The sequence below is a fragment of the Poromitra crassiceps genome (assembly GCF_964638095.1).
Source record: "Poromitra crassiceps genome assembly, chromosome: 17".
Lineage (NCBI taxonomy): Eukaryota > Metazoa > Chordata > Actinopteri > Beryciformes > Melamphaidae > Poromitra > Poromitra crassiceps.
Window position 1 is genome coordinate 36,342,157 of NC_139635.1, and position 16,187 is coordinate 36,358,343.

The 16,187-nt window shown below is 43.9% G+C and overlaps 2 protein-coding genes across 3 annotated transcripts in view; both read right to left on the reverse strand.

The window, feature by feature from the left end:
• Positions 1–2,422: 2,422 nt before the first annotated feature.
• LOC310792385 (uncharacterized protein) lies at positions 2,423–5,568 on the reverse strand (the record flags this gene model as incomplete). Its single annotated transcript, XM_083654102.1, has 5 exons — positions 2,423–2,435; positions 2,731–2,797; positions 3,668–3,751; positions 3,855–3,959; positions 5,418–5,568. The coding sequence occupies 5 exons, from the start codon at positions 5,566–5,568 to the stop codon at positions 2,423–2,425; spliced, it is 420 nt and encodes a 139-aa protein (XP_083510228.1).
• Positions 5,569–8,423: 2,855 nt separating this feature from the next.
• LOC310791956 (rho GTPase-activating protein 12-like) overlaps positions 8,424–16,187 on the reverse strand; it is a 101,279-nt gene continuing 93,515 nt past the window's right edge. The window contains exons 12-18 of one of the 2 annotated variants that reach the window (XM_083653640.1): positions 15,558–15,660; positions 15,325–15,444; positions 13,773–13,871; positions 13,365–13,442; positions 12,638–12,772; positions 11,875–11,980; positions 8,424–10,423 (exon numbers count right to left, since the gene is read on the reverse strand). In XM_083653640.1, the coding sequence (XP_083509766.1) occupies positions 10,249–10,423; positions 11,875–11,980; positions 12,638–12,772; positions 13,365–13,442; positions 13,773–13,871; positions 15,325–15,444; positions 15,558–15,660 (816 nt within the window). In that variant the 3' untranslated portion in view covers positions 8,424–10,248. Of the gene's footprint in view, positions 10,424–11,874; positions 11,981–12,637; positions 12,773–13,364; positions 13,443–13,772; positions 13,872–15,324; positions 15,445–15,551; positions 15,661–16,187 lie in introns of both variants that reach the window. The other variant, XM_083653639.1, reaches the window with a different exon arrangement.

Below are 16,187 nucleotides of genomic sequence, written 5' to 3' on the forward strand. Positions count from 1 at the left end.
CAGTAGTGCAGGCTGGATACACTAAACTGCAAAATAAATATTTTTTTGTGATCTGTTCAAATAAAGCCTTGTGTCTCCTTGTTCCAATCAGTATCATGTGTCTCTGTGCAGATACTATGTAACAGTTTCTCCTCACTTGTCTAGATGTCAGCATGAGACTTATTTATTTATTTATTTATTTATTTATTTATTTATTTAACCTGGGTGCTGTGGCTGACCCAATCACCCAGCTCACAGGAGGTTGTTTTAACAGGAAGACTCATTGTGGCAGTGGGGCAAAGTTCAGATATTTGACATGAGACACATAAACTACCTGGCATTGTAAATCTGCAACATCTGCTCTTCATTGGACACCAATACAGTAGATGCATTCATAAAGGAATTAGTCATAAATAAATAATTAGTAATAAATTATAAAGTTCCCATATCATTTGCATAACCAGGTGAGACGTCTGCTGAAGTTGCCCATGTTCAGAATGTGCAGTTTCTTTCTGCACACTGTATAAAACTGACTTTTAGTGAAAGCATTTCCTTTGGCTTGATCAAATGAAGACTGGTTGTTCTCATATGGATTCAGAACTGATTCACACAGCCTCATGTCAGCATAGTCAGCATTTGACTGTAAAAGACCAATCTGTGAGCAAACTGAATCAACTGTTGATTCAACATCCAATTTATGGTGGTGCACAGGAATGTCAGACAATCTAGTGTGTTTCTAAAAACATTTTATTTCTCAAATCCATACAGAATGAGTTGGCAAAATACATTTTATTTATCCAGCACTTCTCTTCTTGTTCTATCATAAAAGTGAAGTTTGCAATGTACTTTCTCATACGGCAAAAAATAAACAATTGTAAAAAAGAGGTAAAAAAAAAAAAATTGGGAGGCACCTTGCAAATGTGCTTAAAAATAAAAACATTGCAATAGAATTTAAAACATGCAAAACTACAGTAGGCCAATGAAAGCGTATAGAGACGGAATTTGAACAATAATAATAAGTTCCACAGGCAGGATGTTGCACAGTCTAATCTTATTAACAATCTTGCTAACAGCATCACTTTCAGTCTTGAGTCGAGACTGCAGAAAAGAGGAACTGGCAAATTTACACTTCTACTGGATGCTTAAAAAGTACTGATCCTCCTGGTCTCAACAGCCATTCTTGTTCTGAAGCTATGACAACAATATATGACAAAGTGCTTTAAAACAATAAAAGATAATCCCTTAAAGGGAGCATTTCACGTTCTCTGTGAATGACAATGACAATCTTGGTGTGGGGTGTAAAGTCACAATTATGTTTTCATTTGAGATTACTTTTTATTTTCCCCATTTTCTCCCCAATCATACTTTGCCAATTTATCCCCATGCTGCCCTATTGGCTGTCCCGGTCGCTGCTCCACCCTCTGCCGATCTGGGGAGAGCCGAGACTAGCACCATGCTTCCACCGACACATGCACAGTATGTCAGTTTCACCTGACAGGGGGAGCTTCACTGGCAGGACGTAGCACGTGGGAGGATCACGCTATTCCCACCAGTTGCATTCCACCCCGACCGACCAGAGGTGGCGATAGCGCAGCGACCAGGACACATACCCCCAATCCGGCTTCCCACCCGCAGACAACAGCCAATCAATCGCCTGTGAGGGACGCCCGACCAAGCCGGAGGTAACACGTGGATACGAACCTGCGACCCTCATGTTGGTAGGCAGGGAATCTACCGCTACTCTACCCGGACGCCCCAAGATGACACATCATGTTAGAAGTCAATCACTTTTTCACAGAGCCAGTAATGAGTTGAGGAACAAAGGCCATCATTCCAGCTGTTTAGTGGCTCTTCATCATGCCAATGTGTGTTAACACAGTTCGACTTTTTACCGTTGTTGGGCTGACCTGGCTTCCAAAACCTGTAAAAAATAAATAAAAAAATAGTCAACTCTACTTGATGGAAAATAAGATGCACAATGCATTTTCAGACCAACCTGTTCACTGCTGACTGTTAAATAGGATTGAAGAATGGATGTGTTACCTTGTGGTGTTCAGAAGTACAGTATCATCCACCCATTCCCAGCGTCCCTCCTCAGCCCTGTCACTCAAACCAATCCAAACCTTCTTCTGCAAGGTACTGATGAATGTCTGTTGAATTGTTTAAAAGACAAATGACATCAACACACACTTATGAAGCACACAAAGTGTGGAATGTGAAACCTTTTTAACCCAACTAAATGCACAGCGTTAAAGAGATTATTTTTCAATAAAACATCAACTGGGGGGGGGGGGGGGGGGGAGGGGTTACCTGTTCTTCTTCACTGTTTATGATGACCAGGTTGGCTCCTCTCTGTAGACAGTCCAGCCTGCTGTCCTCCCAGCTCTTTTGATGAGTAGACACGTAGTAAAAACTGTTGCTGAATGATCTACATCCTCCATCTTCACAGAAACGCTCTGCAAGAGGAGAGGATCTTAATAACAGCATGCACGCTCATGTAAATGTGTACACACACACACACACACACACACACACACACACACACACACACACACACACACACACACACACACAAAACACACACACACACACACACACACACCTACACACACACACACACACACACACACACACACACACACACACACACACACACACACACACACACACACACACACACACACACACACACACACACACACACACACACACACACACAGGCAGAATAAGGCAGACTCACTGAGTTCAAACAAATTCGTTCCGTTTTCAGCACAGGTCTTGTTGAGCGTTTCTTCTAATCTGCCATCAGCTTTTGTATCTGAACAGGAAATGAAAAACAGTGGTGGAATTTTTAATATGCAAAATGAATGATTTAAAGTAGGCCTATAATGGCAGTGGGGCAAAGATCCGATATTTTTTTAAGTTGAGACGCATAAACTACCTGGCATTGTAAATCTGCAACATTTGCTCTTCATTGGACAGGACACCAATACATGCGTTCATAAAGGAATTTGAAATTGTAAATTGACAATCTATTATAAAGTTCCCATATCATTTGCATAACCAAGTGAGACGTCTGCTGGAGTTGCCCATGTTCAGAATATGCAGTTTCTTTCTGCACACTGTATACAAGTGACTTTTAGTGAAAGCATTTCCTTTGTCTTGATCAAATGAAGACTGGTTGTTCTCATATGGATTCAGAACTGATTCACAGCCTCATGTCAGCAAGAGGAGAGGATCTTAAATGTCTGCAGCAAATAACAGCATGCACGCTCATGTAAATGCATACACACACACAAAACACACAGACACACACACACACACACACACACACACACACACACTCACTCACACACACTCTCACACACACACACACACACACACACACACACACACACACACACACACACACACACACACACACACACTCACACTCACACTCACTCTCACACACACACACACACACACACACACACACACACAAAACACACACACACACACGCACACACACACACACACACAAAACACACAGACACACACACACACGCACTCGCACGCGCACACACACACACACACACACACACACACACACTCACACTCACACTCACACTCACACCACACAAAACACACAGACACAGACACACACACGCACGCACGCACACACACAGGCAGAATAAGACAGACTCACTGAGCTCAAACACATTCGTTCTGTTTTCAGCTGTTCTGTTTTTCTTGTTGAGCATTTCTTCTAATCTGCCATCAGCTTTTGTATCTGCACAGGAAATGAAAAACAGTGGTAGAATTTTTTATATGCAAAATGAATGATTTAAAGTAGGCCTATAATCTCTGGTGTGATAGAGGAAATTATGCCTCACAGTGGACCACAACGCCTATAAGAGCAGCCAGTAGGAGAAGGCACATCAGCAGCAGACACACTACAGTCACCCTGCAGAGCTTCATCACTGGCTGGATAGCATCACCTGTAAGAACAAGACAGACCGGCGATGTTTTAGTAACACAAGCATCAAAGGGTGAGTATTGCTGTTCAACGCACAACATGACTTGTGATGTTGTTTTGCTGTGTGTGTGTGTGTGTGTGTGTGTGTGTGTGTGTGTGGGGGGGGGGGGGGGGGGGGTGGTTGAGAGAGAGAGAGCAAGAGAGAATGTGTGTGTGTGTGTGTGTGTGTGTGTGTGATACGCACCTAGCTGCTCATATATATCCTCTGTACGTGATCTATGGTCGCAACCCTCAGAGTTGTTTGCAGTTTCATAGATTGTGATTGTGTGAGCACACCCAGACATCTCCATCTTCTGTCTCAATCATCAGCTACTTGATATATCCAGACTTGTCTTCAGTTTGCCGTTCTTTTCTTCATACTAACTAAACTACAAAGGAAGTCATTTTCTGTGACATGTGTCCAAATAAAGCCGTGTGTTTCCTTGATCCACTCAGGCCCATGTTCACATTACAGGCAAATCCGATTTGGTGATAAAGTCATTAATCATAATTATCTTGATTGGTTTCCCAAATCTGATTTGGGAGTGTGTCCGCACTGCCACAAATCTGATTTTCAAGTCGGATCTGTGTGTCAAGACCTAAACAGCCTATCTGCATGGGTTGTTATGGTAACAACGTGGGTGTCAGTAAACACGTATGTTGGTGACGTGGTTTTCCTGTGCAGAAGCATTTGATGAGGAGTTGCGAGTGACGTTCAAATCAAATTTGGTGGATCTGCGTGTCCGCACTGAAGTCACATTAGTCAAAAGCACATTTGAAGCAGATTGGAAACTACCTCCATATGTGGTTTGGGACAAGTGACACAAATCAGACTTGGAGCGTCCAGACTCATAAAACCAATCTGGATAAAGTCATTAATAGCCTAATAGGTCACTAAAGTTCACAAATCAGATTTGGCCTCCGCCTCTAGTCTGAACATGGCCTCAGTATCATGCATCTCTGTGCAGATACTATATCGCACTTCCTCCGCACTGAGATTTTTGTAAGGCTTTTTTGGCCAGTGTGCTGTGGCTGACGCAATCACCTAGCTCAGAGGAAGCTGCAGGATGGACTCACTGTGGCAGTGGGGTAAAGTTAAGATGATTTTTGTTTAAGTTCTATTGATGTGAGATCCATAAACGACTTGCCATTGTAAATCAAAAACTACTCTATGCATTCACAAAGAAATGAGAAATTGTAAGTGTCATTAGAATCAGCTGAGACTTCTACTGAATTTGCTCAGAACATGCCGTTTTTGCACACTGCACTAAAACTGACTTTTAGTGCAAGCATTTCCTGCACAGCATGACTTGTGATTTTGCTGTGTGTGTGTGTGTGTGTGTGTGTGTGAGAGAGAGACAGAGAGAGAGGGAGAGAAAATAATGAGACCAGAATTATGTTTTTGTGTATTAGTGCGTGCGTGCGTGCGCGTGTTACTCACCTAGCTGCGCATCTGGTGTGTTCTCCATATTTGATTTGAGGTCACGACCCCCATCGTTGTCTGCACTTTCATAGATGTCCACTATCCTTTCTTCCCTCTCTCGTAGACGCTCCTCTACAGGATCTTCGTAGATGTGAACATGATCAGACATCTCCATCTTCTGTCTCAATCATGAGCTACTTAATAAATCCGGACTTTGTGATCTATGTCCAAATAAAGCCTTGTGTCTACAGTCTCCTTGCTCCTTCAGTATCATGCGTCTCTGCAGATACGACAGTTTCTTCTCACTTCTCTTCAGGAAGCTGTTTAAACAGGAAACACTCAAAGTGACAGTGGGGTAAAGCTAAGCCCCCCCCCTCCACAAGGTGAAAAGTTCACCTGGAAGGGGTTAGGGAAGTGATGTGTGTGTGTGTGTGTGTGTGTGTTGATGCTTTTGCAATTGTCAACTCTGATGTCACTTGAGCAACTGTGAACGGGTGCAATTTGTGACAGAAGTGATGTCAGTCAGGCAGTTGTTTGTGTGTGTGTTGAATGCCTTTGCAATTGCACAACTGTGATGTCACCTGAGATTTGGGTCTGGATCGAGGCAACAAGGAGAGGGTGTGTGTGAAGTGATGTCACTCAACTGGAAATTATGTCACGCAATTGCTCGACTGTGATGTCATCAGGCAGTTGTGATGTCATCAGTGATGTCACTCGAGCAATGTTCGAGCAAAGCCTTCTTCTTTGTTTAGTCCGCTTTAACCGCGCCAGAGTTCGTTTCCTCGGATAGTGCGGTTCGTTTGGGGTGGTGTGAAAGCGCAAACGAACTCTGGGGCGGAACAAACAAACGAACTCTGGTCCGCTTGAAAACGTGGGTCTCGGTTTGCTTCCAAGTGAACCCTGGCGCAGTTCGTTATGTGAAAGCAACCGGGACTAAACACAAGAGCGCCAGTGCATCTGATGCACTGGGGTACGGTGGTGCAGTGGTAAGCGCTGTCGCCTCACAGCTCGAAGGTCCTGGGTTCGATTCTCACCTGGGACACTGTGGGCGCTGGAGTTGTGACCCCCCCATATCTTCAGTGCCTACTGCCCAGGTGGGCTATCTCGTCGAAAGGGCCTTTCTGTGTGGAGTTTGCATGTTCTCCCCGTACCCCCCAGGGGGTTCCTCCGTACATAACCCCCCACTAAAAACATGCAGAAGATCGTCATCCGACCAGTGACGACAACATCTGAAGTTGGTCCAATGAAGGTCCCCGGGCGCTGGAAAGAAATAGCGACCACTGCTCCTGGCCTGCCCCCTGGAGGAAAGGACAAGCCTGGATGGGTCAAATGCAGAGGACATATTTCCCCGGCCACCGTCAGCATGAGTGTGTGTAGTGGCCACATGCATGTGTTGTAGTGTGTTTGTGTGACAATAAAGACGGGCTGCCGTCTGAAATCGTGTTTAATTGTGTCATGCAGTGCATCATGAGTAGAAGACGGTAGAAGGGAGCAGAACAAACACTGTGGCGTGCACAGTACCTGCGCGCCGCGTTGTCGCTGCTCATTGGGCACATTCTTGTCAAATATTGATTTTATACTAACACCAAAGTCAAACCAGAAATGGTTTAAACTTGCTGTGTGAAAGCGAACCAGACCAAATAAAAATCGCAACAATGTTGCAACTTCACCCCCCCCGAATCGCAGCGAGTCCAGCAGCTTATATGAAAGCGACCGTAGTTAAAATGGATTAAGTGGTGTCGGTCTGTCTGCACCACTTACTTCAGCACCTGGGTGTCATTTTTACATCATTTATGCTAATGAGGAAAGGTTGGATGACTGCCCCATCGCAATAGATGGATTTGTGGACATCACAAACATGGACTTGGACTTTTTTTTAAGATAATTTTTGGGGCATTTCGCCTTTATTTTATTTAGATAGGACAGTATGCAGACAGGAAAGGTGGCGAGAGAGAGGGGACGACATGCGGCAAAGGACCTCGGGTCGGATTCGAACCCGCATCGGCCACACGAAGGACTGAGCATCCGTCGTACGCGTGCTAACAGGTGGGTCACCAGGAGGACGCACATGGACTTAGACTCTTAGATCACCTAAGTTAACTACAAGGACAATTATAGCCATTTCCTGTTTTATTTGGGGGACTAATTAGCTCATTATGCTAATTACTCAAAATGCCCAACATGCAACTCTTAGCAACCAAGCTGGCCTGTGTGAGCTGGAGCTGCTGAAACAGGCAGGAGTGCCGGCTGCTGAGCGTGCTCTGCCATGTGACTCTCCGCCCACCAGGGGGACGGCTTGGGGAAACCGGACGCCCCAAATGGCGGCGACTATAGCCTCTTGCTTCAGACGTTGTATTGTAGTTTGCACAAATGAGTGCTATCATGTAGGGTGTAGCCTATTTTGATTTTAGAGACCACAATGCATTTATTTAATTCGGTGTGACCAGAAGCAGGGATCCCGACCAGAGATAAAAATGAATGAGCAGAGGGGGGACATCAAAAGGAGAGGGAGGGCTGAACATATTATGATGTAACTTTGGTCATACAGTTCAACAGAGGCCTTTATGTCTATTGATTTTATATTGCCATCTTTTTTCTTTTTAGCTCTAAGCTGATGTCACACAGAGATGCTCTCAAACACACTATCATACACACACGGTGTGCCACTGCCAACAGCAATATTTGATGTATTTTACACCTTCACACTCAGAGCCATTGTGCCATGGATCAGCAGTCACGGCATAAAGCAGTGATGTCATAGACCGTATGTTAATTAGGTCATATACATTGTGACATCCTCAGTGATGTCATGTGTACTTCTCCTTTAGCTTCGAACTACGCAGGAAATAGCTGGCTGTTGGATCGAGAGAACATCCACTTTCAAAGGCCGTTTGCCTTAATATCTATTAGTTAGCCAAGGTATTTGGCCACAAGGGACACATTCAGGTGGAGACGGACTGTATGAATGAGCAGAACATAAAAATATATATATCATCTTTGGAATCTCTCATTTGAGGTCTTTATTCCAGTTTGATGAAGCAAACAGCAGATATACTGTCTAAAGTTACATTCACAATCCTCCCATTTACCCCACACACAGGTAAAACCTTCCAAATCCCCCCCTTCACAACTTTATTTCTCCATCTGTTGGTTACAGAATCATCATACATGAGTGATTGCTCCCCCGTATGTCGAACACTCCAGGCATACATACTTATATTTACTATTCCTACAATATATTGTCACTCCATCCATTCATCAGTCCATCCAATCCCCCATCCACATGCACACACACACATTAATGCTGTACACATTTATCCAGAGAACATACATTTCAAAGGGCCCTTTGCCTTTGATTTTCTTATCGGTTAGCCAAGGGAACACAGGCGTCCGCCGCTGTTTTTCAAGTTGACGTTTTGACCGCTGCGATATGATTTGTTCTAAAAGCTGATTGGAGGAGGAAGTGATGCGCAGAATACACATGTGACAGGAAGAGCGGCGTTGAAGCCTTGGATGTGTACGGACCCGTTCTCACTCCCAACCCGTCAAATACTGACGTTGGCTCAGGACCCCGTCAGACATCGACGTTGCGGGCGATGATGAGCATAAAGACAGTCTGATGTTTAAGTACGTTGCTGCTGCCCCAGGGAGAAGGGAGTTGCGGACTTGTAGCGTTCCTAACTTCCAAATTTCATGTCACGAGAGCTGGTCTGAGCCCCCGAGGTGTCCAGGTTTTAACCCCGTTGTAACCTTTTTTTTTTTTTACCCCGACGCAAACCATAACCTAACTGCAACCGAGTTGTTTTACTTGCCTAAACTTAACCCGCCGAGTCGACGCGTGCCTCCCACGTCATGTTACCGGGCCGATCCGGGCCAGTAGCTGTGAGTTGACCGGCCCCAAGTCGGTGGTCACGCCGGTCCGGGGCTTGAGAAAGGGGTACCCCAACCTGACGAGGGGTCCTGACCAAACGCGGGTTTTTGACGGGTTGGGAGTGAGAATGTGTTGCTACGGCAACAGTCTGGTTCCAGTCTTTCAGAAAGATTTGGAAGAACAGAGGGGGTAGCAGAGAGAAACATTGAGCATCTTTTAATATAAAGAAAGAGAGAACGAGAAACGGAATGTTCTTCAGCAAGGTTTACAGTAGTTCCTGGATAAGAAATCCCCATATCCCTCCTTGTTCTTGCTAGTTGGTTCTACCCCTTCTCTAAACACGGATGTTTGAGACGTACAGTAGCTGGGTTTCTCTTCTGTTCGTTCCCCGGGGGGGTTCAGGGACAGACTGAGCAGTAACGGCAGGTCAAGATACAGTATGGTCTTCTGTCTATACAAGTGATGTGAAGATACAGTACGGTACGAGCATCACTAGCCTCCATGATCTCCAATACTGACGCCTCAGTCGGAGGCTGCCGACGCTTAAAAGCAGCTCATTTTGATCCAGTTCATTCCTAACTGTCAATAGAAATCCAGTAGATCCTTTTGTCTCGGCCAGTATCTAGTAGTAGAGGCTTGGTTCTGCCCATGGGTATGGCTGTAGGAATCCAGTGTAAGGACAGGAGTGGATGTCAACTTCGCAGTAAAATGGCACAAATGCAGCTGTGGAAAAATGAAATACGAGTACTGTCAAGTGCAGAGTCTAGACTTTTTGGTCACTAATACGTCTTTGCTTTGGTTCATGAAACATCCGCACGGCTTTTGGTCCAGGAGGTTGTGAGATTGGAGAAGCCAGTGACCGCAGGTTGAGTGGAGAGATGAAGAGAAGCTGTGCCGGGCCGAGCCGGGCCATGCTGGGTTAGGAAGAGCTCGGTGTCGGGGACAGGACACAACGGCTCGTCTCCTCGGCGTCTCCGTCTACCTGCCGAAGATGCCCTCGTACTCCAGCAGAATGAGCTCCACTATCTGGTTCTGGTAGACCATGTGGACCGCCATGTTCCAGGTCTCGGTCTCGGGCCGCAGCAGGGTGGGGCCGAAGACGATGGCCACGCTCTGGGTGGTCATGCGGTTCTCCTCCCCGTGATCGATCACCCTGGAGAGGGCAGAGACAGCTAATAGTTTAGTTAACCAGGCTACGCTATGAATGAGATACAAGTCCGTTCTGCTTGGTGTAAAGCACCATAACGGGCAGCCAGGAGCCTGTTTGATACAGAGCCATTCTTTTGCTTTGCTTGGCTCACGGACAGAGAGACTGTATGGCGGCCAGCAGGGACAAACAGGAAAACACTAAAGTACAGAAACGAGGCACTGATTTTATTGTCTCAAAGGTTAGCTGCCAGTGTGACAGGTGACCCTTTTTATTTGATCTGCTAAAGGCAAATTGTACTGTAAGCGGTAATTTCAGACCCTGGTTAAACATCATTAAAAATGTATACAATGATTTGTATGAAGGTATGAAGTTATGATAAAAAACAAATCACCCTTTTAATCTCTGTAGCTGACATACATTATTTGAGAGGTTAGAGAGTGGGGTATTCATATACTGTATAATATATGTGAGGGATAATCAACTCCTAGCTGTGCTTTAAATAATTTTAATGGACGACGTGGAGGCGAAAAACCACCCATGCACAGTGGAGGGTGCTTCATGCACAGAGGAGGGTGCTTGGCTCCGTAGAGTGCATTAAAATCATTTAACGAACACCTAGGAGTTGATTATCCCGCTTATACCATGGTCATTTGGCAACAATATAAGATAAAAACATTTGTACATATTTGGTGCAAGTTTTGCTATCAAAATATAAAGTTTTTCACACGCCATAACTCTGTTTACCTACTAACACCTGGGAAACACCTAATAACACATAACACAAACCCAAAACACATAATAACACCTGGAATAATCATTAGCATCCCGTCATCTTGTCATGCAATGCAAACGTTGTTCACTGCTCAAGTAAATAGGATGAACCTTGGATACAAATCGGTATATGGCGCAGGGAAGCTAGTCCGCACGGCTCATAAAAGAACCCTTAAATTGGCTCAGCTGAGCCAGAAAGCTAGCGTTAGCGGTTAGCCTAATAGTTAGCAATTTTCAAAGTCAATAACATTGCATACAGTTGACAAACAGTAAATATAATGTACAGTATGTTTAACTACAAGACAAGCTAGCTATCCAGCCATGTTATTGTCCCCAAATCAATATAAATGTTCACGCCCATGAGAGGCTCGGTCGGCCTGAAGTAGCGAGTTGAATAACGTTAGTGAATGACAGGTCAGATGATCGCTTATGTGATACATATGTATCAAGTTCACAGAGGGCAGTGTTTATTTCAGTTTGTGTGTTACATCGCCATCCTGTGGTGTTCAGAGGATAATTAAAGCTGTTTAAAGGTTACAGTGATGAAGCTTGAGCCGGACTAGGTGTGCGTTAAACGATTTTAACGCACACCTGCTGGCCAATCAGACAACAGTATTCACCCAGCTCATGGTATAATGATATCTAAAGAAGTAGGAGTGTATTGTGGTCAGTGTTGTGCTTACGTCCTGAGGTGTTTGAAGAGGACCTGCATGGTGTCCTGGTTGGGCCTTGGCAGCTGTTTCACCAGCTCTTTGATGGACTGGACTCGCTGCTTGTAGTCTGGAATCTCTGCAGCACGGACACATATTGGTCAATACAATGGGATCGCTGCTCAAGTCTGGATGCTCCAACCAATAAAGAGCCATTTAGATTTAGACAACAACAGTCTTCTACTGTTGCAACTGAGCCGTTCCACTGGAGCAATTTGGGGTAAAGTGCACCGGCAACATGGTGGTGGTTTGAGGAAGGCGGAGCATTTGTCCAGATGTGCATTGTTAGTTAGGGCAGTGGGGTCAGGGGACCTCAGGGCTTAAGGGGCCGTCTCAGGCTCCCCCAACAAAATAATTGCATTTTAATTCCCAATTAGAAACTGTATAACTTGTAATCCTAGGCTACAGTTTCACCACTATTTTCTGCCTGCACTCAGTGGTTAGGCAATTCTGCAATTTAATACAGAATTAACAGCAGCAAAAAAAAAAATCTTCTCATATGGTTTCCTTGAACAAAAGGCTCATGAAGTGACGTTTGAGAACTCCTGGGTTTGGGGATTCACAACAGCAAGCTTCCAGTCCCAGCTTCTTGAGTAATTATTGCTTCACTGACGCCCGTTTTAGTGATACAGACAGAAGAGTCATGTACAAATGTGAGTGCATGCATTAATAGAACATGGAGTAATGGATGTCTTCTTCAGACTCTAGTAAATATGGACGTGCATTGAGAACGTACTGATGGCGCTGATGAAGTCGTGGAAGAGAGCGAAGGTGAAGAGCGGCTCGGGCAGCTCTCTGAAGTACATCTTCAGAGCCCCGGTGGTCACATGGATGTCCTCCCACTTCCCGTCCACCAGGTTCACCTTCTCATCTGGAGACACACACACACACACACACACACACACACACACACACACACACACACACACACACACACACACACACACACACACGAGTTACTCTTTAAACTAGCATACATGACCTTAAGCAAAAGAAGCTGCCAGAAATACCATTCAGAATACTTTTGTTTCATAATACATTCTTCTTCTTCAAAGTCTTACATTCAGCAAAAAAAGAAGAAGTTGTAAATAATACATTTATTTATACAGCACCATTCATACATATAATGCAACTCAAAGTGCTTTGCATAAAAGAGACTGATTGAAACAATAAATGGATTAAAAACAGTAGCTGGATTAAAACCATTCAATTACATTAAAATTTCAAATTCTAAAATAGTCCAGCATAGAAACGATCTTCTATAAGGCATAGAGTTTCATTTATATGCTGAGTCTATGCCAATGACCACAGCAATTATAAAATGATCAACTCATAAAATGACAAGCAAACACAGAAAAAAAGAACTAAATGTTAAAAGGCAAGGTGAATTAAAAATGTTAAAACAGATGGCGTTTGAAAGAGCTGTTACATTCTTTTTGAAACACAGGAGGGCAGTAACTTACCGTGATTGACAGCGTAGCGTAGTTTCTGTATGACAGCCAGGTTCCCACTGACTCTGTACAGCCCGTCCACACACAGACCTACAGGGTGGGTGGGGTGAACTCAATCAGGTTGGTTACAAGATTATTTTGCAAATAATTCTTACAGTAGTGTTTGTTTTAATCTGCTTGGAGTAGTAGATGACTTGAATGGGCTGCAGGCTAGGAAGTTTAGACTGACCAGTACAGTATTTCAAAGTTATTATAGTAATGTTATACTTTATACTAGTGACTTACAACGTACCTGACACTATCTGAGTTATCCTGGAGCAGTAAACTCCATCCATCTGGCAGTCCAGGCAGGTTAAAACTAGTAATTATTTGCCAAATCAGGCCTGGTATATAGATAAAGCTGGGAGCAATGCCACCCACCGTTGTTCTCCATGTGGTCGATGCACATCCTGACAAAGCTGGGCACCATGCTGTTCTCCCTGTGACACAGACTGGACAGGCTGCAGCCAAACACCTGATCTGAAGACGCACAAAGACAAAAAACATGCTCACAAAACTCTGTTTTGCAGTGCGGTACCTTTGATGTTTATTGTTTTGCAGTGCGGTTCCTTTGATGTTTACTGTTTTGCAGTGCGGTTCCTTTGATGTTTACTGTTTTGCAGTGCGGTTCCTTTGATGTTTATTGTTTCGCAGTGCGGTACCTTTGATGTTTATTGTTTCGCAGTGCGGTACCTTTGATGTTTATTGTTTTGCAGTGCGGTACCTTTGATGTTTACTGTTTTGCAGTGCGGTTCCTTTGATGTTTACTGTTTTGCAGTGCGGTTCCTTTGATGTTTACTGTTTTGCAGTGCGGTTCCTTTGATGTTTATTGTTTCGCAGTGCGGTACCTTTGATGTTTATTGTTTTGCAGTGCAGTACCTTTGATGTTTATTGTTTTGCAGTGCGGTACCTTTGATGTTTATTGTTTTGCAGTGCGGTACCTTTGATGTTTATTGTTTCGCAGTGTGGTACCTTTGATGTTTATTGTTTTGCAGTGCGGTACCTTTGATGTTTATTGTTTTGCAGTGCGGTACCTTTGATGTTTATTGTTTTGCAGTGCGGTTCCTTTGATGTTTAGTGTTTTGCAGTGCGGTACCTTTGATGTTTATTGTTTTGCAGTGCGGTACCTTTGATGTTTATTGTTTCGCAGTGTGGTACCTTTGATGTTTATTGTTTTGCAGTGCGGTTCCTTTGATGTTTATTGTTTCGCAGTGCGGTACCTTTGATGTTTATTGTTTTGCAGTGCGGTACCTTTGATGTTTATTGTTTTGCAGTGTGGTACCTTTGATGTTTATTGTTTCGCAGTGTGGTACCTTTGATGTTTATTGTTTTGCAGTGCGGTACCTTTGATGTTTATTGTTTTGCAGTGCGGTTCCTTTGATGTTTATTGTTTTGCAGTGTGGTACCTTTGATGTTTATTGTTTCGCAGTGTGGTACCTTTGATGTTTATTGTTTTGCAGTGCGGTACCTTTGATGTTTATTGTTTTGCAGTGCGGTACCTTTGATGTTTATTGTTTTGCAGTGTGGTACCTTTGATGTTTATTGTTTCGCAGTGCGGTACCTTTGATGTTTATTGTTTTGCAGTGCGGTACCTTTGATGTTTACTGTTTTGCAGTGCGGTACCTTTGATGTTTATTGTTTTGCAGTGCGGTACCTTTGATGTTTACTGTTTTGCAGTGTGGTACCTTTGATGTTTATTGTTTTGCAGTGCGGTACCTTTGATGTTTATTGTTTTGCAGTGCGGTACCTTTGATGTTTATTGTTTTGCAGTGCGGTACCTTTGATGTTTATTGTTTTGCAGTGCGGTTCCTTTGATGTTTAGTGTTTTGCAGTGCGGTACCTTTGATGTTTAGTGTTTTGCAGTGCGGTACCTTTGATGTTTATTGTTTTGCAGTACGGTTCCTTTGATGTTTATTGTTTTGCAGTGCAGTACCTTTGATGTAGCCCTTGTCTCTGACGGCCTGCAGCGTGGGTCTGCGGGTCAGAAACTTCTTCAGCTTGTGTCGGGTCTTCTTGTTGTCAGAGGCGTCCAGGCTGCCCGAACTCTTCATGGCTGAGGGAGGGGACAGGAGACGGGACCTCAGCACACGCAATGACTGATAAGCAGTTGTTTTATAGCACAGGGAGGCAACGAGCCAAATCAAACAGAGGTACACACACCCCTACCTCTGTTCTTCCTGGAGTCTCTGTGGTCTTTCTCCTTGTCCTGTTTCTCTGCACCAGGTGACTCGGGCATGTCCTCTTCAATCGCCTCGTCAGACTCCCAGGCCTGCACACACAGACACACAGACACAGACACAGACACAGACACAGACACAGACACACACACACACACACACACACACACACACACACACACACACACACACACACACACACACACACACACACACACAGGAAATAAAACCTCAACTTCTAACTTTGGACTCTCAGAATACGGTAACAATATTCTGGTGGAGATGCCATCTTAAAACAAAATCACATGTTGATCATCAGGGTTATTTGTAGTTTGGGATTTTTCAATTGTTTCTTTTTTTAAATAGTTTTCCAAATTATATCTCAATTACAGTTTAGTTTTAGTTTTCAGTGTTTCATTTAAAATTTTAAATGATCTTTTTTATTGTGTTGTACAAAGGTCTATACAATGTACTCACAAGCCATACCTGTCCAAACCTTCTGTAAAATACAGTTAGTTTCAGTTCTAGCTTTAGTATTTTGGTAGGCTTGCTATTCTTTTTAATATATAAAGATAGAAGTTCAGAACAGATATAGACGGTTTTCACAGAATTGTGTTGC